At 49.2% G+C, this 27,413-nt stretch overlaps 1 protein-coding gene across 3 annotated transcripts; it reads left to right on the top strand.

The window, feature by feature from the left end:
• ELF5 (E74 like ETS transcription factor 5) lies at positions 1 to 26,260 on the top strand. 3 transcript variants are annotated; one of them, XM_024558687.3, is made up of 7 exons: positions 1 to 156; positions 6,769 to 6,893; positions 17,225 to 17,458; positions 20,748 to 20,798; positions 23,138 to 23,206; positions 24,214 to 24,409; positions 24,877 to 26,260. In XM_024558687.3, the coding sequence occupies exons 2-7, from the start codon at positions 6,773 to 6,775 to the stop codon at positions 24,971 to 24,973; spliced, it is 768 nt and encodes a 255-aa protein (XP_024414455.1). In that variant the 5' UTR covers positions 1 to 156; positions 6,769 to 6,772; the 3' UTR covers positions 24,974 to 26,260. The 3 variants fall into 3 exon arrangements, with proteins under 3 accessions (XP_024414455.1, XP_045049962.3, XP_045049963.1); XM_045194027.3 differs by lacking the exon at positions 1 to 156 and adding an exon at positions 1,787 to 2,378; XM_045194028.3 differs by lacking the exon at positions 1 to 156 and adding an exon at positions 2,144 to 2,289.
• Positions 26,261 to 27,413: the final 1,153 nt, after the last annotated feature.

Consider the following 27,413-nt stretch of genomic DNA (forward strand, 5'->3'; position numbering starts at 1 on the left):
TGCGTAAACCTGAAAAACCAAACGGACCTGTCTGTAGGTGTTACTTATATCACAAGGCTACAGGTGCCTTATTTCCACTGTGCGCTGGTGCTGGGAGCGCCTGCCTTCTCTTGCCTTGAAAGCCTCCTCTTTGGACCTAGTCAGCGCTGTCGTCACGTAAGCACCTTTTCTTTTGCTCTTTCGGATGACTTGGAAGGGGTGTCAGGGCTTAGAGGCTTGGGCTGGGCCTGGGTCTGTTCGCCGCTGGTCTCCAGCTCCAGGCTGCCAGCCCTCCTGCCAGTTCCATCTGTCCTCACAGTGCCTCCAGGGAGCCGCTCCACTGGGATTTAACAACTGCTTGCCTGAGAGCGACATTTCTGCTTCCTGGGGCTGTGTAGCCACCCGGCCCCCATGGCCCCCTCTCCCTGGGGATCACTTGACTACGCCAAGGGGAGCCGGGAGAGAACATGGGCAGGCACCCAATTCCCCACTCTTCGTAAAGCTATCTTTAGGAAGGAAAACTGAATTTTACACCGAAAAAATATTCAGCCTCAAGGACAGCCCACCTTCCCTGGCTAAACTCCTTTCCCCCTTGGCCTGCTTATAGATCCCCCTTGATAGAGAGAACATAAGCTGCCTTATTACAGTTTGAGGCATTTTTTCAGGAATTCATCTGTACATTATAGCTTTTTAAAAAAACCATTTTGCCCCCTCACACCACCTTAGTATAGAATCTTTCCAGAAAATCAATGGTTAGGGTTTTTCCACTGTAATCTCAGACCTTTTCAAAGACTGCAGTGGGCAGGGGCTGGCTGGCGTGTGTGGGGTGGAGGGCTGGCGGCTGGGAGTGGTGTGTAGGGGGAGCCGTTCTTGTTCATTCGCCCTCTGCTGGCAGCCCCTGGTGGCACATGCTCCCTTCTTTAACTGAAAGCTGGGGACTCACCTTAGAATATGATAAGAATTTTACAATCTGCAATGATGTCCGAGACCATTAGGTATAACTCCCTCCTCATACAGATGAGGAAACTGAGGCCCAGAAAGTTAAAGTGACTTGGAGAGGCAGCTTCGTGTTTGAGTCTAAAGACCCGTGGAGAGGGGCTGTTTGCCCCTCTGAGTGAAAGCTTAATTTTGCGTCCTCGTGTTTTCTGTGACAATGTTTTTCGTGATTCAAGGTGTTCTCAGCAGGAGTTTCCACGGTTTGGTTGTCTTCTTTTCTCACAAGTCGCCTGTGTGGCAACCTTTTAGATCCATTGATAATGACTGACTTTCCCCCCTCTGGAAATGAATATATGGTTTGTGCCCAATCCTCTGTGTATATTACCTAACTTTACCAAATCCTCAGGTAAGTCTGAGGATTCCATATTAAAAATCCCCATTTTAGACATAAGGTCAGAAAGGTTCGTGGATTTTTATATACCACACCTTGTATGAAACGAAGAGTTTGGCAGGCTGAGTGGTAAGAAACGGGCCCATGTTTCCTACCTGTGGGGATTGAACCCCCAATGGGTTTAATCCACAACCGATGAGCTTTGCACTGGAGCCCGTAGTAAACTATGTGGCATTCCTTCTACGGGTCTTGGTGGCACCTTCAGAAAAATGACAAAAAACAAACGAACTAGCAAACTCCCTAAGCAAGCTCAAGGAAAATGAGGAATCGCTTGGCAAGACGTCAGCAAAGCAGCTCTCACAGCTGCCCTGGTTTCTCCCAGGAGAACAAACACTCAAGCACCCAGCCCACAATCGTTAACACAAGTGTCGAAATAGTCCACCGGGTTTTCCTCCGTGTGTTCCTTCATGTGTCCCTTCACTGGGACATCCAAAGAATAGGAAATTGACCCTGCCTTGCCTGCAGGGCTTGGGACCCAGGGGACATTCTGTTGTCACCGAAGCTTTGAAGGAGGAAAACCACTTTTCTTCCCAATGCACTGCTCGGACGGTGAGACCAGGGAAAGTTCTTCTTGGCCCCCTTCCCCATGGTTTATATCTTGGTGGCCTGGTTCTGCTCGGTGATAGTTTGGTGCCTAAGCAGCCAATGTGTAGATGCTTAATTGGGTGAATTTTTGGTCACATGCCCAGAGTGAAGTTGATGATCTCTGCCAGGGTCAGGAAGGAATTTTCCTCCTCTGACCAACTGGCCAAGGCTGGGTGGTTTGCTCCTTCCCCTCTCTCTCTCTCTGGAAGGCTGAGCACAGGTGCCTGGTCGCTCAGGCCATGGGCACCACACCTGCAATTGCTGCCTCTGCCTCGTGCGGGGTGAGAAGCCCACGGGCCTGTGCCTCTGACCGTGTGGACCTGCCCTGGGCACACTTGGTGAGTGAGCCATCTCTCAGAAGGGGGAGGAAGCCCCTGGAGTCATCGGGGACCTCAGCCTCCATGCCATCACTGTCTCATTGCGAAAGGTACCTGCAGCCAGCCTTTCTCATGCATAGCAGGGAGCCCACCTGATTCCTCCCCCTTGTGTGGCTTGTGCTTGAACCTTTCCTCCTCGTGAGGCAGCTAGAATGTGGGGGGACTGATTCTAACAGCTGTGGGGCTGTTGATGGGTCTACGATGACATGTGGGTCTGTGGAGCAAGGGGCCAGACTGTAACCAGGTAGAGACTCTCCGGGATCCACTAAAGAAGCAGTGGGCCTAGGAGGAAAGGGAGAAGAGGAAAGTGGGTGGGCCTTTACAGAGATAAAGTTTAGCCTCTGTTGGTTAGTGTTTGATAAGCTTGCCTGACCAAAATATCCAAATATAACCAACATCCATGTATACATGAATGCGTGCACAGGTTGGGGTGTGCTAGCCCAGCCGGGTGGGTGCCAGAAGAAAATCACGGAGCTAGGGCACTGCCTGGAGTCCACCTCATCAGTGTTCATTTAGTGGATGAGGACTTGAGGCTTGTCAGGATGCAAGAGGATAATCGTGGCTCCCAGGCCAGTGCTCTCTCCAAAATGACAAGCCAGCAAAAAACAAAAATGTGTGGCTAGGACAGCAGCCCAAGGGCCTCCCCTACGTATCTCCGCTTGTCCTGCTGCCGGCTCTCGACCTGACCCAAAGCTGCTCAACCGTTTTTTACCTATTGTCCCCACTAAGAAGCCTTTTTAGGTAATTTTTTCTCAATCACCTCCCCACGCCTCCCCATGAATTGTTAACACCATAGAATTTCTGCAAATCGTTAACGTGTGGTAGCCCTTTGGGGGTTTGTGAAACAGTAACACCTAGGATTTCTGACCCCCTTCCCCCTGCCCCCAGGAACCAGATTTTTTCCCTCTGGGTCAATGTCACCCCCATTGGGAGTGAACGGGCTAACTTCAGACCTGGGCCTGTCACTGGGCCTCAATGTCCTCGCTGAGAAATGGGGCCCCAAACAGCTATTTTTACCCACCCGCTCTGTTCCACCTACATTAAAGAGATCTCAAGAGCTAAAATGTTCAGTTATTGCAAGGACCCTAGAGGGCCTAAGGAGCTGAGCTACTGAATACAAAGCAGCCATTATCCCTCAGTTCTCACACCTAGAGCATGCTGGCTAAGTGGCCACGGTCTTCTGTGGGGAGCCCAGAGCTAATAATATCCCTCCTACTGCAATAGCAAAAAAAAAAAAAAAAAAAAAAAAAAAGAAAGAAAGAAACTTTCTTCCACTTGTATAAAAGACATTTTCCCAAAAACCAAGAAATGATTATAGAAGAAAAACAGCACAGTATGCACCTGAGTGAGAGATCCCTTTAAGAAAATTAAGTGATTAAAAAACAAAAAGAAAAGTAAATGGATATACGTGTCATTGGCGATAGAAAGAGTTACCCAAGGGAATCAGATACATGTGCCATTGTGTACAAAACTAGAGAGATCACAGAGCAAGTGAGTGGGCCATGTAAGGGGAAGAAGCTTTAAAGGAGGTAAATATCCTACTTATCAAAGATATTCCTAATTTTTACGTGGCCAAATTTAATTTACCGATCGACTTTCAAGAACTATTTGTCAGGCGTAGATGACGGAGCGCTCACTCCTACTGTGGTGTTCTGTTTCGGGAGGATTTCTCACTGACGTTGAAGACCTGGGGGCCGTTTCCTTCTTTCTTCCTTGTGGAGTCCCCCTCTCCTTTCTCTGAGCCCAAGATGAAGGTCATGGGCGAGGTCTGCCCCTCCTCTCCCTCGCTTTTCTGAGCCTCTGGCCCAGAGGACGGAGGGCATTTTCACCTTGAATTCTCACTTGGGGGAACTTTCCTGACGTGGACTCCAGAAAGTAGAAGGGGCTTTAGGTTCCAGGGCATCTCCCCTTTCTCATAACCTCCTACCCCCATTCTTCTGCATCCTGCCTCCCGCTCTGGATATAAAACCAGTCAATCCGTGGGAAAATCAGTCCAAACACAGGCAGCCTTGACCTCTGTTTCATAAAGCTCCCAAGGTAGATCCATGAACACGATAATCCTCCCGGAGGGTTAACCCTCTGTGCGCATCTGGAAGGAGGGTTGGGGGGGGGGCACAGGTGTTCTGGGGCCTGTCTGTCAATGGCACACACAGGGCGCCTACGTGGGAGAATGTGAACTCGGTTGTTCCCCTGGGTCAGGAGCACAGCTGTCACGGACATTTGGCAGTGATGATGACCTATTGGTGGGTGACAGGACCGTGAGTGGTTTTAGAAAGGGAAGCCGATGAGCCAAGAGTGAGAAAACTTGATGCTACATACAATATGACATTGCCACCAAGTGGCTCTGTGACCTTAAGCGAGTTACACAAAGTCCCTGGGCCTCACCTTTCTCACCTCTAGAATGACAGCGTGAGGGAGGAAGAGATGGGACTCACTCAGTGCTTTCCTACACGTGGTACCCACACCACTCCTGAAACGCACCTGAGGTGAATCTGGTCGAGGGTAGACAAACTCTCACTTAAAGAGCCAGAGAGTCAACATTTCAGGATATGCGGGCCACAGACAAAATCAAGAATATTATGTAGCTACCTACATAACCATTTAAAACTTGACCATTTAAAAATGTAAAATCATTTTTAGTTGCAGGCCATTCAAACACAGGTGGTGAGCTGGATTGGACCTGTAGGTTGTAGGTTGCTAACCCTCTGGTTTAGGTGGTGCATGGACGAACAATTTTTATTTAAGTGCTTTTGCCTTCATTTTTATGTATGCTTAAAATAATACTGACTTTTCATTTATAGTGGTGATGTAAAGTTTTCCTTTTAAAAATGTATTTATGTTCACACCAAAAGGAAGATTTTGATATATTTTTTAAATGTATGGCGTAATTCATTGTGCTGGAAAGGCGGGCAAATGACTCAAGTCGAGGAACACTGGACTAGATGATTGATAAGCTCCTGACCATCCTAAAATTCCAGGTGCTTAACAGTCCAAGACCCAGAACTGAGCCTTCGCTCTGACGCTGACAGCCGTGTGATCTTGAGCTGTGGTGCCCCCTCAGCAAATGGGGGTAGAACTGCCTTATTCCTCAACGTTACTTTGGTAATGAGAAGAGAAGTTGGGAGGATGATTTTTCTAATCCGCCAAGTATGCATTGTGGGAATATGGGAAGCAGCAAAAAGAAACTCGAAAGATGAGACTGATGGGCAAGAATGCACAAGCGTGGGGGCCTCGCCTCGACCATTCCCCATCTCCCACAGTGTCCTGCTTGCCAGCGTAAGCAGGGATGAGGGCACAGCCGCCAGGATCGTGACTCCTGAAATACGCAGACCTGAGCTGTCACCCAGAGTCACCGCCTGCCGGCTGGGGGGCTTGGGGCACGTTACCTGGCATGTCCAAGTGTCCACCCCTCACCTGTAAGGCAGAACCACTACCAGGGCCTGTCTCAGAGTGCTTGCTCCGAGATGACCATGAACAATGAACATAAAGTACCGAAGCGCTCAGCACGGACTCCAAGGTGCCTAACTAAGCGTGTGTTACAATTATCACAGGGCCTCACGCTCTTATCCAAAACCCTGGGCTGGGCGTGCTGTAGAATTCACAATTCTTCAGGCATTCGGGAGGTTACACAGTCAGTGTACACACAGCAAAATACAGATACCCCTCTCTAGGCGTTTCTGCTAGTACTGCTTAAATGCATTGATATTCCTACAGTATATCACATAAATACGCAAAGTAGAGTTAATAAAACTGTAACTATAGTTACAAAACTATATAACATATATATTTATGTTTATGTATAACATATAGTTTTACACATAATCTATATATGTATGTGTATAGTATCTTGTTTATATTCATATAGATGTAGCATTTATAAAACAGAATGTAAAACTGTATAATATCTATTCAGAGCTATGATTTGCTGAGAAACAAGTTTGCACCAAAGACACACACACACACTTGCTTTCACAGCTCTCAGATTTCAGAATTGTTGATCCGGGTTTGTGGGTACACTCATTTATAGCAACTCTTGCCCTGTTTCCAGGAGCACATTGTTAGGCCTTATAAGCCAGGGTTCAGAGGTCAGGTGTGAGTGAATAGGAAAAGTAACGAAAGAGGCACTATTACATAATAAGAACCCCCATCCTCAAATCCCAGTTTTGCCACTTACTGGCCATGTTACTCGGGCAATTGTCTCAACCCTTCTGCCTCAGTTTCCTCATCTATGAAATGGGGATAGATGTGCAAATGTGACGGAATGTGATGAGGATTAATTAACGTCATCATACAGAGCACTTAGCAGGGGGCCTGACTCTGAAGAGGCTGTCTGTTCTTAAGTGTTTGCTGTCATGTTAAAACCACGATGGCCTGCAGGGGGTCCCGCAGCGTGGCTTCCAGGAGTCACCGGCCTCCTCACAGCCTCTCCTGCTTTTGCAGGGTGATGTTGGACTCAGTGACACACAGCACCTTCCTGCCCAACACGTCCTTCTGCGACCCCCTGATGTCGTGGACTGATCTGTTCAGCAACGAAGAGTATTATCCCGCCTTCGAACACCAGACAGGTACGTACACCTGGAGAAGCCCCTCTGAGCTGGGACGAGCTGGGGCTGAAAGTGGTGCTGGCCTCGGGCAGGTGACACAACCATGCTAGGGGCCTGCAAATGCCAGCTGTCACCACGGTCCAAGGCAGAGGGCCAGGGGAAGCCTGGGTGGGAGGAAGGGCAGCTTCTCTAGAGACAAAAACACTGGAAACCTCACCCCAACCTTCCCAACTCTGTGGCCTTGGGGGACTCTGCTAAGCTCCCTGAGCCTCATGTTGCTCTCAGGTAAAATGCAGATGATAAGGCCAATCTCTTAGAGTAATTATATTGAAACAAAGTGGTAGAAAGAAACCCTTAGCCCAGAGCCTAGGGTGCTGACTGCTCCGTCTTCACGGTTTTAGCTGACATTCGCTGAATACTAGCGAGGCACCAGGCCCTGCACCAAGCACCCATCTCATCCTCAGAGAGGCCCTATGAGAAACGAGCAATTGCGATTCCCACTTTAGAGATGAGGAAACTGAGGCACAGGAGGTTCAGTGTTCACCCAAGGTCTCCGGTTAGTTAAGTTTCAGGCAAGTTGACTTGAGCACCTGGACTGTTAACTGTCCCACATGACTTATAAATGGCATGAAGCTGGGTTATTGATACTAATATCATTGTTATTCTGTGAGATCCTGTCTCCTGTTCCCTAAAGCAGGGATGATGAGAGTGACTGTAAGGACTAAGGGAGCCGGAGTGTGTAAAACGCATAGCCTGGCACAAGCAAATGCTCAGCAAATATGAGTCCCCCCGACGTCCGCCAGGCTGCCCTCCCTGCCCCTCCTCCTCTCTGGGCCCAGTTTTCCCCACCTGAGAAGCAGGCATAGGGCCTTGTGCATGCCAAAGGGAGGCTGGCTGAGTATTGCCCCAGAAACCCTCAGAGGACCTCTGTCCCCAGGTGCTTGGGTGACTGCACACCACAGCAAACTTGGCTGACTGCAGCAAGGCAGGTGCGCACCCTACGGGGAAGGCAGTGATGCAATTAATAGCTAATCAAGCTGTCACTCCTCACAGAGCCTTAACCCTGTGCGCTCTGGCCTGGCAGGTCCACACTCGGGGTCAGGAGACAGGGTGGGGAGGCAGCACTCCCTGAGGGAGGAATCCAGGAGAGGCCAGGGGTCCAAGGATGCTGTGATGTGTCCACCACCACAGGAAGCCCCTGACCCCGGGCCAGACGCCGGGGCTGCACAGACAGACGTGAGGCACTTACCTACATAATTCAGTCCCGCGCCCACTCCCAGCCCCGCCCCCATGCACAGACACGCACACAGGACAGTTTGCACCCCCGTCTGACAGGTCCAGGTAATTGCATTTGAACCGTATTCATTCGGATACATATTACAATTCTCCTCTGGGCCTAGGAAGTACCTCGTTCCCCAGAAAAATGATGAGAAATGTGTTTGATTTTCTCACCTCAAAAATAAAGGCTTTAGCATCCCCATCTCCTCCCTGTGAGTTGTATCATGGTGGCCCAGCTCCTGCATCTCCACCCATGCGTCTCCCAGACCTGCTGTCCTGGAAGCCCCGTCCTCCTACCTATTCTGCAGGGTGGCAATAGGAGTCGTGGTGTGAGGGGACGGCCTCCACTGCCCACCCCGTGTGTGTCTCAGGCCCGGGAGCAGCAGCTTCTCTAGTCTTCAAGAGCTTGCCCTTTGGAGACAGGCATCCTAAATGCAAAGTCTGGCTTTGACACCGTTAATCTCTCATGTCTCAGTTTTCTCATCTGTAAAATGGAGATGGTAAGAATGCCCAGTGAAGTGCCTGGGGCACAGTCAGGCACATAACAGGTGTCCACAGGTGTTTAAGAATGAAGGACTCGCTTCAGTCAGGGAAGGTGAAAATGTTTTGGAGACGGGCAGTGACTATGGCTGCACAACAGTGTGAATGTACCTGACTGAGCTGTGCACTTAAAAAGTGCTAAAATAGTAAATTTTATGTTACATATATTTTACCACAATTTTTTTAAAGTGAAGAGTTAACCTAAGTGACCGCCAGTAGGATTGCCAATGTGGCTTAAATCCAGTCTTCTTACACATAAAAGCATGGCTCTCTCCTGTCTGAGGCCCCCTCATTTCCATCAATGTGATGAGCGGTTGAATCGGGTCATTCCTAGGGTCCCTTCCAGAAGCCTCTCTAATTCCTGCATCAGGCAATACTACAGATGTAGCCTTCTTTATCCATCTCCCACCCTCCCTGAGGGAATAGACATCCCACCAAGGCATGAGGCCGAGGGAAATAATGTTGACCTGCCCTCTGGGCCTCTGGATTTCAGTTGAGTGTCTCTGTCCTCCTACAGGTGGAAGCTTGGTGGTACCAGTGGGCCCCTGGCACTGAGTGAGCCTCCTAAGCTCTGGCTGTCCTCAGAGCCCCACCTGTGGGAGGAAGGCCTGGAGGTGCCCTCTGTCTTTTTCTCACCCAGAGAGAAGGCACGTTGGTCTGAGTGTCTGCAGAAACCCCCGCTGAGAGGGCTGTGTCAGGAGACAGCCAGGTCCACCTCTGGACATTGCTCCACAGACTTTCTGGGCTCAGTGGTCAGCAGGCTCTGGGATGTCAGTCCTGCCTCACGGAAAATTCCATCTTGAATTCAGGGTTGTCCCAGCAGAAGCTTCTGGTTAGAGTCTGGGTTCAAGGGCTAGCTCTGCCACTTACCAGTCCCATGACCTTGGGCAGGTTTTACGTAACACTGCTGAGATGACCTTCCCCCATTGGAGTAGGACCTGCCTCCTACAGCTAGGAGGACCGACAGTCCACCTCTCAAGTCGGGAGCAAAGCACCGGGCACTTGGTAGGTGCTCACCATAGCCAGAAACAGCTGATGACTCCCAGCTAATGGGAAAACAGCTTTCTCTCTCGTCTCTTCATCGTTCATACTGGACAAAAGCAACACAGGTCTCAACCTTTCCAGTTCAGAATTTTTGACACTTATATACCAAAGGGAGAGAAAGGGAGAAAGAAATGAAGTGTCACCCTGGCCAGGTGGCTCAGGTGGTTGAAGCATCGTCCTATACACTAAAATATTGCAGGTTCGACCCCCAGTCAGGGCGCGTACAGGAGGCAACACATCAATGTTTCTCTCATGTCGATGTTTCTCTCTCTCTCCCCATCTCTCTTCTCTCTCCCTTCCTCTCTCTCTAAAATCAATGGGCATATCCCAAGGTAAGGATTACAGATACAAAGAAATGAAGGGCCCACTAGCAAATGATGTCTACGAGAGGACAGGGAGGAACAAACACTCAGCCTAGTTAGGAAGCCCGGCTGGTTTCACAGCCTGTCACGGCGGCTCTAGCAGGGACAGCTGAATCGGTGCTGACCACAAAGGTGACCTGCTCTTTGAAGCAGGACTTCTGGTGTGGCTGCACCACAGGCCGCAGACTGGACAGTCAGATTGCAAAATACTCTAGAATTTCATTAACTCACCCTGGCCCTCCCTCCGGCTCTTAAAATAATTACAAATACTGGGGAAATGTATCAAAGGGAGGCTGCATCTATTTTACAAGCATATGATATTTATTAAAGACCATTTCTCCAATCAAGTTCCAGTAGCCAAACATCTAGCAAGTCGTGAAGCATCCTGGCCTCACCCCTACTTTCCAGAGCTCTGTTCTCAGCCTACACACACATACACACATCCTTCTTGCCGAGGTGGCCACACCCCCTTTGTTTTGGAATCTCCTTTATACTTTGCAGCAAAGGTTCCTAGGTTGGGCGGCTTTGAGGGCTCCTGGGAGGTCCCTTGGAAACCTGGAGTGACCATCGAGAAGGCCAGCCTTGAGCTCCATCCTCTCCATCTGCACCCTCAAGCAAGGCTCCTGGACTTTAATTCTGAAGACAGTACTGCATAGTGGGGGGCTTCACCCTTCTGTGCCTCACTTTCTGCATTTACTCTGTAAAATGGGTGGCATGGCCATTGTGTTGAGGATAGCATGAGAAGACTCCGAGTGTAGCAGTCACTGGCACATACGAAGCACTCAGAAATGTGAGCTCTTCTTACACATGGGACATTTTATTTGAAGAAAGAACTTTGGAAAAAAGGTGCATAGCCCACAATCTTGGGTATTAACACCCAGGTGATCAGGGAGAGAGGCATTTGGGTCCTATGTGGGTTTTCCTAAGAGAGATCGACAGGCTGAGTATAGAAGTTGGAGGGCACATGCAAAACAAAGAGTTAGGGTTTCTAAATCAAAAGCAGGTGAATAAGCATGAAATCACTGGAAAGGCTGAGGCGAGCCCTGGGGCAGTAGTCACACCCCAGGTCACCCCCAAGGAGAGAGCTCATGTTTGCCACCGCAGGCCTATCCTGCCCAAGTCCGAGCCTTCTGGGCAGCTGTGGACCCAGGGCCGCTCAGGGTTGGTGCTCTCGGCTGCTTCCTAACTCCACACATCCCCGGGCCACAGCTCTTCGCTGACACCCAGCCATTTCTCCATCCAGCTTCTGATACTGCCCAGGCCTGCTTTCTTTATTTCCATCTCCTTGTCTAAATCGTTCCACAGGCTTGGAAGGAAAGCCAAGGAGGGCTGTTGGATGGGGCTAGACCAGCTCTGGGAGGAAACCTGGAAGCAATTTATGATTTCAGGTTTCCCCTCATAAAGTCCTTCCTTTCAGTGACAAAGCCGCAATTGATGGTGCCCGCGCTGTCCCCGGTCACTCACCGGTTGCCCAGGGCAAAAAACTTCCCAACTCCCTATGCTAATAAATCATGCTAATTATGGTCCCGCTGTCTACCTCGGGCCTCCTCTGATCCAGACTCTCTGTCTCCCTTTACCTGATCCCAGGGCTCGCTTTGGCTGGTTGTCCCTCAGCTAGCCTGAGGCCCCGGTAGGGAAGGCCTCATTTCCCTGGGAACAAATGTAGTCCCCAAAACAGCACTAATAACAGGCGATGTGGCAAAAGCGTACTACCATTCAAATAACTGAGCTAAGTTCTTAAGTTCATCATTTCTTTCCCTTTTTCACCGCAAACTTCCTAAGAAGTAGGCACTATCATTATTCCTCTTCTAGAGATGAAGGAAGCCGAGGTCCAGAGATGTTGGGAAACTTTGTTAAGATTGCACAGCCAATAAGTCGAAGAGCCAAGACTGCAAATCAGGAAGGTCCGTCTCCACAGCCCAAGCTCAGTTACTCCACACAGTCCTACAACTCCCATCGGAAGGTCCCTTTCTCTCGGGTCAGTTGACAGAAGCCTAGAGTGGAGGGTGGGAGCAAGAGTGGCAGGTTCCTGTAGCTTCACAAACGTTCCCATCTATGCTCCCCGATCAGCAGGGGAGAAAGGTCAAGTTCTCCTGCAGAGTACCTAGGGACAAAGGTCAAATCTCTAAGCTCACACTACTTTTACAATCCACAGATTTTGCATTCTGCTGCGTATCTATTTTGTTGTAATTTTTAAAAAGTCAAAATCTTTCCCAAAATTCTTGCTGCAAGTGAGGCTCTAGAAAAACAAACAGTGTTGGCTCCAAAATTTCTGAATAAGAAGGGCTTCAGGGCAGCCATCCAGTTGGAAGAGGTGGTGAGGGCACTTGCCAGAATTCTTTTAAGCACTCTGCGTAAGGCTGAGAAGAGATCAGGCGTCCATAACAAAACATGGAGGTGGGGGATTAATGAACCCCATCTCTGGCATCTCCACTGAAGCTGCACATGTGGCTTCCTCACTCCCATCATGCACCGTCCACTCTGGGCACTTGGCCCTTGCCCTTCCACCCCACAGTCAGTGTAAAATGAAGCATTTTACAAAGTCACACAGACTCACCTGTGTCCCCACATTTCCAACAGCTTTGGCTACCTTACTCATGCTAGCAATACAAGGACAAATTAGCATGGCTAATAATATAATATCCTTATTTTTCATAAAGAAAATTAAACCCAAAACTCTGGAAGGGAACAAAGGTGCTGGCCTACACACACACACACACACACACACACACAGAGGGAGGGAGAGAGAGAACATGTTTAGGAGTATTTGAGGAAATGCAATTAACGTAGTGGTTTGGGTAACCCCAATGTTAACGAGCATAAGTGGGTGGTATTTAATGAGCATTTACTACATGCCTGACCCTGTTCTAAGTGCTTTCCACGTTTTGACTCACTGAATCCTACCAACAGCACAGTGAAGGAGGTCCTATTATTCCTATTTTCCAGATGAGTTCCAAGAAGGCAGGGCCCCCAAGTGTGAGACCACGTACCTTCTCAACTTTTAGGGGGCATCCAAAGAGTGGGAGCCCCGGCCTTGCGTTCCACAGCAGGGAGTTTCAAGCTTTCTGTGGAGCTGTGAGGGGAAGCCCTCTAGTCCCTTCACCTCAACTCCCAGCAAAGCAGCACTGCAGTTTCCAAATAAGTTTTAGTTTGAAGAAAACACTATTCAACTAAAAAATTTTAAACTCTCAGCATGCCCACTCTAAACAATCATCTCAAAGGAGACAACTGTATAAAAGCATGTGAAGCTCTCCATCACAAAGTGACTTCCAGGAGGACCAGCCTATGAGAGGCTTTTAATTGGCCTTCAGAGTGCTTTGTAAACATAAGTTACTTGCCAGCACTTAAAAATCACGAGATTTTACCTAACACTCTGGACACAGGTGGGCAACACAGGGCCCACCTTCCCACATGGCAATGGCCAAGTGGACTTGGGCAGCAACTGACCGCTTGGCATGAACTTAGCTCCTTGGTTCTTCCTCCCAGTGCAGCTGGTCCTTAAACAAGTGTCCTGACCCACTTCTGACTTCAAAGGAGCTGACAAGCCTGCTGCTCATTAGTGACCGGGCAGTGAAGGCCATCGGTCTCCAACCAGTAGAGTACGCAGGAGGGCCTTGCCCCCCAGCTTCTCCAAAAAGCGTAGATTACTTCAAGAATGGTAGATGCATTAAGGAAAACACTTTGTATTTCCAGATGATACAACTTATTAAAGATAATATATTCTGTGAGTGTATCACCATTTCCTTCTCTCTTTTTTTTTTTTGGCCCCGAGCTCATGCCTTCCAGGCAGCAAAGGGGCCTTCTTCGGGTCCTTCACCAGGGTTGCCAATATTGTCATCGTCAGTCTCTCCACCCTTTTCTGATTCATCAAACCTGCCTTCATCCAAATCGTTTTGAGTCAGTCTGTAAGATGTGTATCCATCTTGGTCCTCCTCAACCAAGAAGAGTGACATAAAGCAAAATTGCCACATGCAAAGAGGGAGGAGTTGGTTACTGATTAGCTCTGTGGCTTTATTCCAGCCACATAACCTCCCAGAACCTCAGTGCCCTCACCTGTAATGTGGAGATAATAATTATCGGCTGTTTGGCCGGCCAGTTACCCTCACTGAGTGTTCATGGCGGGCTAGGCTGGGCTCCGAGCACTTCTGACCCTGAGTGAGCAAAGCAGAGGGGGCCCTGTGTCACAGAGCTCCAGGTCTGGAGAGGGAGTTAGGTGGGTGTGAATCCTAATGAGAAGGGCACCTCCGGGAGGGGAAGCCTCTGAGAGTGGGCGTGAGCTGTGGTCTTGAGGATGAGTAGGAATGAGTTACAAGGAGGCAGATGGGGACCTCCCGCTAAGCCAAAGGAAGACGCTGGGCCAGGAGGCCATCCCGAGGGAGCAGCAGGGGATGAAGCAGGCCTTCCTTGATTCTGTCAGCCTCACCTCTGCGGCCCTCATTATTGCAAGGATAGGACCCCAGAGACATGTCACAACCCTGAAGTGCTCATGTCACTGATAACAGGCATTTCCTCTCAGGTCTGCAGGTTGTCGGAAGGACTTCCCTGGCAAGGAGAGCCCGCTGCGCTGGGCTCTGTCCCTGGCTTCACTCCAGGGGCCAGAGCCACACACAAAGCCTGCTCTGTGGGCAAGATTCAAAGGAGAGAGCAGAGGAGAAGGGAGCCTGTGCCAGCAGCACCTCCTGAGAGTCAGCGCCCACCCCTACCCAGGCATTTCTCTGAACACTTCAGGCCCTCTTGGCTTCCAGAAACAACATGGCCCTCTTCAAGTGCCAAAGAAAATAATGAGGGGGTAGCAGTGGAGAGAGGAGGGGATGGAGACTTGGAGAAACCTTTCTGTGACAAGAAATAAGCTGTGTCCTCCAACGGCAGGGCACCGATCGCCATCTGTGCCAGGTCTTAGCGCGGGACCCAGGGTGGAAGAATCTCCAGGCTCATAAACACCTCTCATCAGTATACCAGGGAAAGAAGGTCCCCTTCTGTGTTTACTCAATCAGAAATCAGCAGATAAAAGTACACACCAGGCTCAGGAATGGCCGCATTATTTTCCCAGGAAACGCTTCTGGTCACCAGGTGCCCCACACGGGCTGGTGGGCCAACCCCAGCCAGCGGCCAGTGAGCCAGGAGAGGCATCTGCCCATGTGGCCCTTGCTCTCCTCACCCATGAGGCAGAGGCAATGACATTGGCCTCAACATCCTGGCACAATATCCACCCTTTGATCCACATGCACATAGAATTTGGATTAAAAATTTAAAGTAAATTAAAACAAATCTATTAAGTGTGACTCTCCCGCAATCTCCTCTAGGGGAAGAAAATAAATTTCTGGAAGGGCTCTGAGTTTTAGGGGGAGCTTCAGTTTCCCACTTTTGAAATAGCCCAGTCGTACCTTCTGGGAGGATTGGAGGAACTGACAAGGGGTGCTTAGGGAGCGGTGCACCTGACGGGGCACGGAGCCCATCTCCGGGCTAGGACCAGGAGCTCCACACTCCACTGGGGACAGTGGCAGCAAATGCAGCATTTCATGGGGGAATCGGAATAGCCTCATTGCCCTCTGCTACGGAGACTAACTCATGAGTAAGCCTTCCTGTCTGCACACAGCCTGAGCCAGTCAGCTCTCTGCCTTTCTCCTCAGGCCTTCTGGTTCCTTCTCACCAGCTCTGCCTCTCTCTCCATGCTGCATCTCTTCTCTGTGCTGAGCCTCTGAGGACCAGTGTGATGGAATGGGAAGAGTAATGACTTTCAAGTTCAGACTGAGGTTCAAATCCCAGGTCCTCCACACACTAGCTGTGGGATCTTGGGCAAGTCCTCCATGACTCAGCATCCTCATCTGCAACCTCCCAGGGGACGGAGACCAAACCTCTTATTTACCATGAATCCACACACAGTTCCTTGCTTTGCATGTAATAGGTATTCAGTGATAATCTCAATAACAGCATAAAGTCTTCCCGGTTCTGTTCTAAGTACTTGTATATATGTTAACTCATTCAATCCACAGAACAACTCTATGATATAGGTGCTATCATCATCCCCACTCTACCAGCGAGGAACGGAAGCTCATTTATTGAATGGGTGAACATGAATCAGCACCATGGCAGCTGCAAGAACTGTTTATGTCAAAGAGCCTGACGTGGTCCCTCGCCTCTTCCATATCCTGCGTGTGCCACCCCTTCTGCTTCTCCTGGCACTAGGGAAGGGCTGTTAAGCACCCATTCTGGGCCCTAGGCTGGGCATGGCCACTTTCCAGCCTCCCTGAGAGGATGGCACCCACCTCTCTCTGGGTGCGAACAGGGTTCCTCCAGAGGGAAGGGAAGGGGCAGTGGTCCTAGGATAGAAACTCTTTAAAACAGCACCCAAACCACAAAAAAGACAATACAACCAACCCTGCCACGCCCCTGCTCCCAAGGTCTGTTGGACTGTGGGCAACATCTCCGCAGCCTGCAGCCCTTGGTACAAGACGGCCGGAGATAGTGCACAACCCAATGGCTAGGGCTGACAACTGTCCCTAAGAGCAGAGGGAATCAAGTCAGCTTCAGGTGGTGCCTGGCACACAGTAGGCATTTCATAACCATTGAACTGATTGATAAATTCCCACGTACCACATAGCCTGAAAACATTAACTCCAAACTGCATAACAGCCCTGTATGTTGGGCATATTATCCCCATTTTACAGATGAGGACACTGAGGCTTACATTTCTAAGCCTGGCCCAATGGACCTGGCCCAAGTGGCGAGCAGCAGGAGCAGGATTTGAACCCAGGCTTGTCAGGCTCCAAAACCTGTGCTCTTTCCACCATGTTGTCTGAAACTGAACCATGGAAGGGCCTTGTTCTTTCCTCCTCCACTAACTCCTCTCTTTCTAGGCACCAGGTCACTCCCAAGCCATGACTGGGTTTCTCACCCCTGTCATTCCCTCTCCTGCCCTAAAGTCCACCTGTAGGATCCAGTCCCTTCTGATCTTTACTGCAGAACAGAAGGGGACCTGGGCCCCAGCAGAACACCCCAGGGCTGGAGCCCCTTTCAGCTGCCTGGACAAGGGATGAGGTTGTTAACATAACCAGAGCTGCCTTCAGAAGGCCTTCCAAAGGCTCTCCCAGGGGACGCCGCCCCTCACTTCTCTCTCCTCTCGTGCAGCGTGCGACTCCTACTGGACGTCTGTCCACCCCGAGTACTGGACTAAGCGGCATGTCTGGGAATGGCTCCAGTTCTGCTGCGACCAGTACAAGCTGGACACCAGCTGCATCTCCTTCTGCCACTTCAACATCAGCGGCCTGCAGCTGTGCAGCATGACTCAGGAGGAGTTCATCGAGGCAGCCGGCGTCTGCGGGGAGTACCTGTACTTCATCCTCCAGAACATCCGCTCACAAGGTCGGTGTCCAGGGGGCCGGGCCTCCAGGGGCCGGGCCCCGGATCGGGGCCAAATGACCTTGTCGGGTCCTTCCCTGCCGTGGGATTCCCACAGCAAAATGTCACTCACTGGAAGTTTCTGTTAACCAAAATCCCCCGTTAATCCAAACCTCTCGCTAGAATTTGAGACTGTAGATTAAAGGAAAGTAAGTGGAGTACATTTTTTAAAAAAGAAAAGAAAAACTAAAACAAAAAGCATTTTGGGATTACCCAGGAACCAGGCTGATACAACAGAATAATGCACTATGTTCATAAAGATTGGCAGCTATAAAGGGTGAGTCCCAAGAAGTTTCTGTCTGACCTTTCATTAAGCAGAAAGAAAAGGAAATTAGCCAGACCCTTTCCTTTCCCATTGCCAGAAGAGTCAGACTGCCAGTTACTTCACCACACTCCTGACGGCCACGGGCCAGGCAGTCAGGAGTTGGCTCTAGTCACATGATGTCACGCCTCAACCCACTCTGCAGGGGTAGAACGTTGGACAGGCTTATCAAACCTCGAAAGGTTTTTCGAGACCATATAAGTCTGTATCCCTGTGCGTCAGATAAAGGAACGGAGGTCCCAAGCAGTTGTGTGGCTTCTCTGAGATCACGCAGCAAACAGGGCTGAGTCACAGGAAGTCAGTACAAAACAAGGGCTCTGAGATCAGAAAGACCGGTGTCCCAACCCTGATTGCAGCATCTCGGAGCCATGGGACCTCCCTGAACCTCCACTGCCTCATCTGTACAATGGGATGATATGCGCCTCCCAGGCTTCTTGGCAGGAATCAGTGAAATATTACCTGGCACAGTGACAGGGACGCACAAGCAGTGAATGACAGCTATTCTTATCATCATGAATGTAACCAAGAGGCAGACATGTTTACAAATAAAGGAAACACATCTCAGCTCAATTTTAGGAAAGAACTTTAAAAAATTTAGCACCCTCTTTTGAAAAGGCTGCTTCGGCAGATACCAAAGGGAGGAAACTCCCTGTCTCTGGAGACAATTGAGCGGTCTAGCAGCCCCCTGCCTGGTGGGCAATCTGTGGCAGGGATTCCTGTTTGAATAGAAAACCACGGAGAACACCTAGGTCTAGGATTCTTTGCCCTCCCCTGATTGGCACCCATCACGACCGGCTGAGGGCAGGAGGGCTGAGGATGGTGGCCGTTGGGTACTGCTAAGCTTCTGCCCTGAGAGCCACAGCCCATGAGGAGCACAGAGGGGACAAACAGACCTGCCGTCCACTGTTGTCCGCTCTCTGCTTGACAGCGACAGTGACCTGCCAGAAGCTGGGAGCAGAGCAAGTCTGAGCAAATCACAGCAGCCCAGGAAGAAGTGCAGGGCTCCATTTAGAACCTTCCCGAAGGACAGCCTTGCACAAGGGTCCCAGGGCCACGGAGATGGTATTCCGCCCTGGAAGAGAATGCAGTGGGCACTGCCAGCCTGGCAGTTCATCTCCAGGCCCCAGCAGTCCCTATGCTGGGGTCTCCCAGCTCAGGCATCTCCCTTCCCTGGCACTTGTTACCAAAAACAACAACAACAACAACAAACAAACAAAAAAATGTCCCTGGTCTCATTTCTTCTGTGTCCAAGCAGAACGAATAAGCTAAAAAACGTTTTTTATAAACAGGCCATAAGTTGCCTCTTCTTACTCTGATGGCGTCTGGAGTCACAAAGCCGCCTGGAATGGTGGGGTTCCAGGCACGTCAGACCAGGGCTGTGCCGTGCTGAGCAGTAAAGCCCTCTGCTGCCTTCTCAGATGCCTCTGCTAACGTGCCTCCAATGGGAATGCGTAATGTGTATTAAAATGTACGCGTTGTGACCGAAGTGTAGTGTCCCAGTCTGCCCAGGGTACATTGTTTTCACCTGTTAGCCTTATTATTATATAATAATAATAATGCATATCATTAGCGCTATCTTTCATTCTCAAAAGTGTGTCTGTTTTGGACAATAAGAGAAGGGGGAAACTGGTTGCTACCTAGTTTAGGCCTTGTATTACCCCACAGATTAGGGCTCTGGAAGACCAGGAGATGTTTCGACAGGGAGAGGAGCTAAAGGGGGCTCCAGGGCCCGATGTTCTGTCTGGCTCAGTGCGCATTTCAGTTTCAGGGCCCAGGAACAGGGGACACTGGTCACTGGAAGGTGCAGTCAGCAGGCAGGGAGGGCAGATGGGGGCTTCTGCAGTGGAGGAGGAGAGGAGCAGTTTCCCGCCGGCCCCCAACCCGTTCTCAGCAGAGCTTTGGGCAGAGTGAACTGAGGCGCCGGTGTGGCCCACCAGAACCAGTCAGAGAAGGGCACTGGGAATAAAGTCACAATGTGCCCTCCCTGTTCTGGTCTCCTTAGTAAATGGAAACTGGTCCACACGTTGGGCACCCAGTGAAAACATAGGTATCCTTTGGCCTGTGCAGTTCCCTGAAAACATGATCTGAAACTCCTAGTTCACCTCCAGCCCACCCACCCATTTTTCAGAGAAGCAACCCCAGCCCAGCAGTCTCCCAGATTCTGTCAGGCTCTGCACTCCTGTGGCCTCCTAGGTCCATGCTCTCCTTTGACCAGAACCCAGTAGGCATTGGTATCCCCAAGGAATCAGAGGCCAAGTCACAGAGCACAGACTCTTAGAGGCATAGGAGAGCTCACTGGTGGTTTTGTCACACTTTGCCAACAAGGAGCTCAAGCCCAGAGACTGAGTGACTGACTGGGTGAGGGCTCACTGGGGTCAATGGCCCAGCCCAGCTCGGAGGCCAGGCCTCCTGGTCCCAAGCCAGGACTCTCTCCCCAGTGCCCACTCAGAAAATCTTAGAGGCTGCTGGGACACCTGGCCCTGGGGCTCTCTCCCGGTGGCCTTTAAAAACAAGGAGACTGTTGCCCTGGCTGGTGTACATCAGTGGACTGAGCACCAGCCTGCAAACCAAAGAGTCACCAATTCAATTCCCAGTCAGGGAACATGCCTGGGTTGCAGGCCAGGTCTCCAGCTGGGAGCATGTGAAAGGCAACACATTGATGTTTCTCTCCCTCTCTTTCTCCTTCCCTTCTCTCTAAAATTAAATAAATAAAATCTTTAAAAAAAAAAAAACCCAGGAGATTGTCACCTCTCAGTGGTGGCTTCATGGTGGTCCCATATAGGCCAGGTGGTCTCCAAGATCCCTTCTAAAATAAAACCACCCCACAGAGGGGACAATCACTCCCTCCTCCCTAGCATCTCTCTCTGGGCCTGGCCAGGGGAAACCAGGATTGCATGACATGAGTTGTGCATTTCTTTTTCTTTCTCCCAGGTTACTCCCTCTTTAATGATACTGAAGAGACCAAGGCCGCCATCAAAGACTGTAAGTAGCCAAGTTCAAGCTGCCCAACGCTCTGTGGAGGCTGCTGTTGAGCACAGGGGCTTGATCATTTTTTAAGGACCACACTGAAAGGTTGATGGTCTGAAACAATGCCACACTAGGAGAAGAGAGCAGGAAAAATGTAGGGGACGGAGCCCTGGGCTTGGGTCTATGATCTCTTAGCCTATCCCAGACTCAGTTTCCCTATCTATAAAACGGCGTGTGAGTTCCAGAAACAATGCCTATGAAGTGCCTGGCATGTGCCAGCAGCACAGACGCTCCAAAAACTGGTATCCGCTAGCAGTAATAGTCATCGTTACTAACCATCAGAGGCCTGGGGGTTGCAGTGTCTGCAAAGAATGTGCGCTCCCTAAGCAGATCCAGTTTGTAATTACAGGGTGAGGGAGGACCTCGCTTGGTCATTCTGAAAATTAAGCCTCACTGTTCTGCTTTTGCAGATAGAGAAGGTTTAGGAAAGGGAACTTTGGAGCTTTGATTTTTTTTTTAAGGTGGTGATGATTGCTGTCAGTTACTGAGCCCCACGCAAAGGCTCTGGACCAGGACGTGGGTCCTGGGCAGGCCCCTTGCCCCCTAACTTCAGCTCATTCATCTGCAAACAGAAGACAGGCACATGGTCACTCCCTGGAGAGGTGCGAGCTGAGGGCCAGACAGGCGGATGGTTTCTAATGATTTACTTTTTCTCTCCATAAGTCCCGAGCAATCAGCTGAGGATTCAGAATATTTGGTTGATGAAGGATTTTATATTCAGGGCTTTAGTGCAGGAAGTCAGGTCTGTGAACCACATGGCCTTAAGCAGGTGCCCTGTGCCCCTACATTGCCCAGGTTCCCCACAAACAATGCCCCCACAGAGCTCCCCGGCTCTGGTGGAATCCCTTCTCATCCATTTGCAGCATGGGGTGGGGGTGGGGGTGCAAACCCCAGCTTCCACCACCCAGCCCAATCCAGGCAAAGCTCCTAGAAGCACTGAGCCCACCGAAGCCCACAGGCCATTCCTGAGTCTGAGGCCCAAGGTTGGAGCCCAGGGCAGGCACTTGCTGTCTTTCCTAAGCAGCAGTGAGTTTGACCTGACTACCCTTTTCTCAGGGGTCCGTGTCTCTGCCTACAAATGGGCATCTATTTGTCAGCCTGCCTTCCTCACGGCACAGGAGGATGATGAGCTAGGACAGGATACTGTGTCCCATAAGTTCTTTAACTGAATATATTATATTACTAGTCACAATTAGAGTCAGAATAATAACAATAATAATAACAACGACATCTAGCATTTACTGAGTGCTTACTATGAGCCAGGCCCTGTGCTAGAGTCTTTACAGATACTATCTTAGGTAATTTCTTCTATGACCCTATAAGACAAGTCCTAGTACCACAGCCTTTTTACGACGGTAGAAACGAAAGCATAGAGGTTAAGGTAACAAGGTTATGTGACAGACAACACAGTGTGTCTAAATCTGACATCCTGAATTGCTTTGCTTTCCTCATCCATTATCCATTTCTTTCTTTCTCCTTCCATTCATTCATTCATTCGACAAACATCTATTGAACACCTACTATGTGCCAGGCCCAGAGCTAGGCACTGGTCTCTTTGCTTTTGCTTATGTTCCTTCCAGTCTGTTCTCCAGGCACTAGCCAGAGAGATGTTCTTAAAATGTAAATCTTGTCAAACTCCAAAGTCTTTACTTCACTCTTAGAATAAAATCCAAGGATCTGCAAAGATGGCCTTCCATGACCGGCCAGCAGCCCGCTTCCCCAGCGCCATCCCCCACCAACCTCTCCCGGGTACTCTGCACCTCTGCCTCATCGGTCTTCTCCCCAAGCTTGGCCTTGCACATGCTGAAGCATTCTCTCCCTCCTCCTCACCTGGCTTCTTCACATCTTTATCTCTCAGAGTAAATGTTCCCTTTTCACGAGGTCCTCCCAAGCTGCCCTATCTAAAGTAGATACTTTTTTTATCCAATGTTGTTTTCCTCGTAACATGTAAAACCATGGCCGACTTGTTTGTTTCATTTATGTTTTAACCTGGCCATTAGTCCTTAAACCCCATAAGATCAGGGATCAAGTCTGTCTCATTGGCTCTTGTATCCCCAGCATGGAGCCCAGAACTTGGCGTAGAGCCAGTCCCAAGTGTGGAATACAAACTCTCATGAAAGACGAACGCTGTCTTAGGTACCTTTGTACCTCCCACCTACTAATCTCCCAAAGTGCCTAGCACGGTGTCTTCTACCACACAGGGGTTCAATTAATATCTGCTCATTTGGGTGTGATTTGAGGTCCAAATGTGGCTTCTAGATCCCTTCCTACTGCTGGAAATCATTCTATTTCAGATGCTGATTCGAGTTGCTTGAAAACAAGTGGTGTCAAAAGTCAAGACAGTCACAGTCACAGTCGAACAAGTAAGTGTAGAGACACCACTTTTCATTTCTCACTTCATTTCTCACTTCTTTCAAGCATTCATGAGACAAGTCCTCCACTTTTTCATAAGCTTTGGAACTGAATGTTCATGAGGGGCCAGTTATTTCCCAAAGAAGGCAGTAAAGAAACTGACCGTGATTTGTGTAAATGTTATCCAATTCATATTTATTTCCTTTTCACTTGGAAATGGTACTATAAGAATTAAAATGAGGAAGTAATGTTCTAACCATGACAAATAAAGGTTTATTTTTGCTGGTGGACTGGGGGTCCTTCTCACCGAGGTGCTCGGGGACAACAGTAGAGAAAACACAATGAATCGGCAATTCCGTCAGCCTTTCCCTGAACTAAGGATCCACCCAGTGTAGAATCAGCCTGCTGGGCTTGCTTCTCACCACTCGATGTGTATTAAATCATAATCCTCTAGCCTCTACTATGAAGTAGGAACTCTTCCTGTCTCATTTTACAGACAACTAGAGAGATGTTGATTACAGAGCTAGGAAGAGGTGAATTCACGACCCAATCCCAGGCAGCTGGACTCCAGAACCAGTCTTAACCACAATATAGTGGAACAAGAGACATACCAGCTATTCATGGAAAATGTCATTGTAATATTGGTCCACCCAGACAGTTGTGGGTGTGGGATCTTAACACAACCACAGTGCCCATCACAAAGAAGAATGAAAACATTTGTTGATGGTCATTTCATTAAGCCCATAAGAATTAGTCCATGGTTCCTCAGTGCATGGAAGTCTGGGAACCACAGTGTGGCTAGCCGGTGTCCGCGTGGTGTCCCTGGGTGTGATTCGTAATTGCTCTACTGCGGGACAGACCCTGCACAGCTCAGTGAGGTTCCGAGGATAGCATTCCGTCATAACGAAGGAACATAACCCCACAAAGCAGCACTTCTCACAGGCACATGAACAGTTGTACTCTTCTCTTAAAACCAAAACCAAACAAAAAACACTAAGTAACTTTGCTTCCTTCAAAGGCCTCCAAAGTTCCCATCTATGGGAGTTTGTGCGTGACCTGCTTCTCTCTCCCGAAGAGAACTGTGGCATTCTGGAATGGGAAGATAGGGAACAAGGCATCTTTCGGGTGGTTAAATCAGAAGCCCTGGCAAAGATGTGGGGACAAAGGAAGAAAAACGACAGAATGACGTACGAAAAGTTGAGCCGAGCTCTGAGGTGAGTTACTGGCCTGAAAGGCCGCGAGCCTGCAGGCTTGGTCATATAAAATGGCCGCCCGCAGCACATTAAATTGTATTTGCAGCTTTTTTTCTTGATAATTGAAAGGTCATGAGACACTCCGGTTCTTAGTTACAGGCGGGATTATGGTTTGTAAGTGGACACGCTGTCCTTTTCGTCCTTGGCAGTGTTCCCCGGGGATCACTGTGAATCCGGGCACGGCACATGCACACACACACGCGCACGCACACACACACACAGAGCATGTTTTGACCTGAACGTGGTGAGGTTCAGTCTTCAGGATGTCTGGGAAAGGTTTAAGTGTAAGTTGATAACAGGGTGTGAAAATACCAGGGTAACCAAAGACCAGCCTTGTCACCTGAGAAGAATGAGGAGAGCGGTTGATGATCTGTTGTTCTCCTGGGGTACAAACCCTCCCCCCGTTTCTCTTCTGCTGTCTTTCACAGATACTACTATAAAACAGGAATTTTGGAACGGGTCGACCGAAGGTTAGTGTACAAATTTGGAAAAAACGCACACGGGTGGCAGGAAGACAAGCTATGATCTGCTCCGTCGTCTGGCTCCCGTTATGGATTTCTGCCTTTTCAAACAAGCGGATTGCAATAGACATTTGAAAGTCTTGGTTTTCATTTTTTTTTTTTAACCTGCAAATGTCCTGATAAAATTTCTGCACATCTCATCTTACATTTGGGTTCAGAGTTGTTGTTGTCTACTTCAGGGTGGCGGCAGCAACCCTTAAGAAATTCTTTTCTTTTAACCTGAGGGAAGGAGGGGGTGATCTTTCATGGTTCCTTGAACACACATGACTTCCCTATCCGCGAGGTGCGGAACCGCAATAGCCGGTGCAGCTCAGAGAAAAATGACCCAGTTCTGCCTTCAGACTCAACAGGGCTCCTATCTCTCCCAAAAGCTCAAAAGTTTCCGCTCATTTAACTGCGGCAATTCACAAAGAAAAAAAGTGATAAGTTTTGGAGTTAATGTAATAGGAGGGAGGTGAAATGTAAGACAAACATTCTGTAGATTTTAAATCGCTCAAGTCAAACTCTATAGGAAAGCTTCTTAATTAGTGAAAGAGCTAGGCCATCAAGCTACTCCATCATTGAATTTAGCATAGGTGAATAGTAAGTTTCTTAACCAGAACCTCTTCGTGGCCACTCAGCAAAACTCCCACAGCCGCCCTTCCAGAGTAACACGCTTAGAATTAGACACATTCTTAATTCTTGCTGAGCTTATTCCCCCTCTTCTCCCACTGGTGGGGGCATCAGATAGGCAAGGGCACTTGCATCAATTTCCAAATCACAGCTGTTTCTGACTCCAGATGTCAATGCAATAAAATCGTAATTCGTTGACTCTGTCCGTGGCCAAGACGTTAATCCTTCATGGAACTGGACATGTCCTGAAAACGCTGTGATGGCCGATTAAATGATGCGTCTCTTGTTTTGTCTTCCTACCTGATGTGTGTGCAAGCTCCAGAACACATCATTATTTCCTTGATAAAAATAGCGACCGTGAATTTACAGCACTAAACGTTCACGGGTTAAAGTCTGCACTAACATTTCTCATGGGTCCCTGGCGTGTAAGCCATTAGTGACCCACAACTAGGCGGGCTGCCCGAGACTTCTCTCTCACCAGAGCAGGAAGCTCCATTGGCAAGGCACTGAACCACACACAGTACTGGCTGAGGACCTCCGCGCTTCGAGTTCAACTTCAAAAGTAACTTGCTTTTAAAAAAAATGTGAATTACTGTAAAATAATCTATTTTTGGATTCGTGTGTTTTCCAAGTGGATATAGTTTGTAAACAATGTGAATAAAATATTTAACATGTCAAACAGTCTCCGTGTTGTTAAATTCTGCAAGGCATACCCAGCAAAGCCCTGACAACCTAAACCCTTCGATGACCCTTCCGTTCCCTAGCTTTAGGAGATGGGGATCCTCCAAGTGCCCCAAAGATGCAATAAATGTATGGAGCAATCCTACCTCCACCTTTACATTATAAAATAATGTAAAATAATGCATCCCTCAAAAAAGAAATTCATGGGCCAGTGGGGCCTAAAGATATGTTTCTGTTTGGTGCACACATACACAAAAATTTCACTTGTTGTTTTGAGGTTTTGTGTTGTATCGTACTGTGAATTAGTTGCCTTGTTTAAAACTCAGCTTCTTAAAATAATCAGATCTGGAAACACTAGTCCCTCAGTGCCTGGAGCCAAGCAGAAGCTGTCCCTTTGGGCAGACTCTAGTCATCGCTTCCTACCGCCTTTCTATGGCCAGCTTTGTTCTTGCACTATTGTGGCTTCATACATCCAGAAAGATCGTACATTCTGAATTTGGGACCCCTCCCTGGCCACCTAAAGAGGTAAGTACCCTATTAATGGACTGGATCAAAGCTCACAGTCCCGTTGAAAGAGATCATCCAGGAAATTAAGAGGGAAACTGGGAGCTTTTGGGCAAAGAGCTTGGCAGAACCAAGCAGCTCAGGGGGACCGCAGGGACCGAGGCAGGGAGAGAGCAGGCAGCAGTGAACAGAACTGAGGAGTAACCCATCACCCAAGAGATGCTGTCCCAACCTCAGAGGGGGCATCAGGCAATTCAGAGAATGAAAAAAATGAATCCCTCTGCTACTCAGGAAGTTGTCACTTTATAAAACCATTAAACCAGCACCCTCTTTGTATTAGTGTCCTAGGGCTGTCCAAGACAAATCACCAAATTTGGTGGTTTACAACAAAAGACATTTATTCTCTCCCAGTTCTGGAAGCCGGAAGTCTGAAGTCAAGGAGTGGGCAGAGCCGTGCTCCCTCCACAGGCTCTGGGGATGAACGCTTCCTGCCTCTTCCAGCTTCTGGGGGCTCCAGGCGTTCCTTAGCTTGTGACTGTAAAGCTCCAATCTCTGCCTCCATCTTCATATGCCCCTCCTTCTCCCCTTTGCTCTCTTAGAAGGACATTTGTCATTGGATTTAGGGCCTACCTGGATGATCCAGGATG

This window comes from Desmodus rotundus, chromosome 5 (genome assembly GCF_022682495.2).
Source record: "Desmodus rotundus isolate HL8 chromosome 5, HLdesRot8A.1, whole genome shotgun sequence".
NCBI classification, from domain to species: domain Eukaryota; kingdom Metazoa; phylum Chordata; class Mammalia; order Chiroptera; family Phyllostomidae; genus Desmodus; species Desmodus rotundus.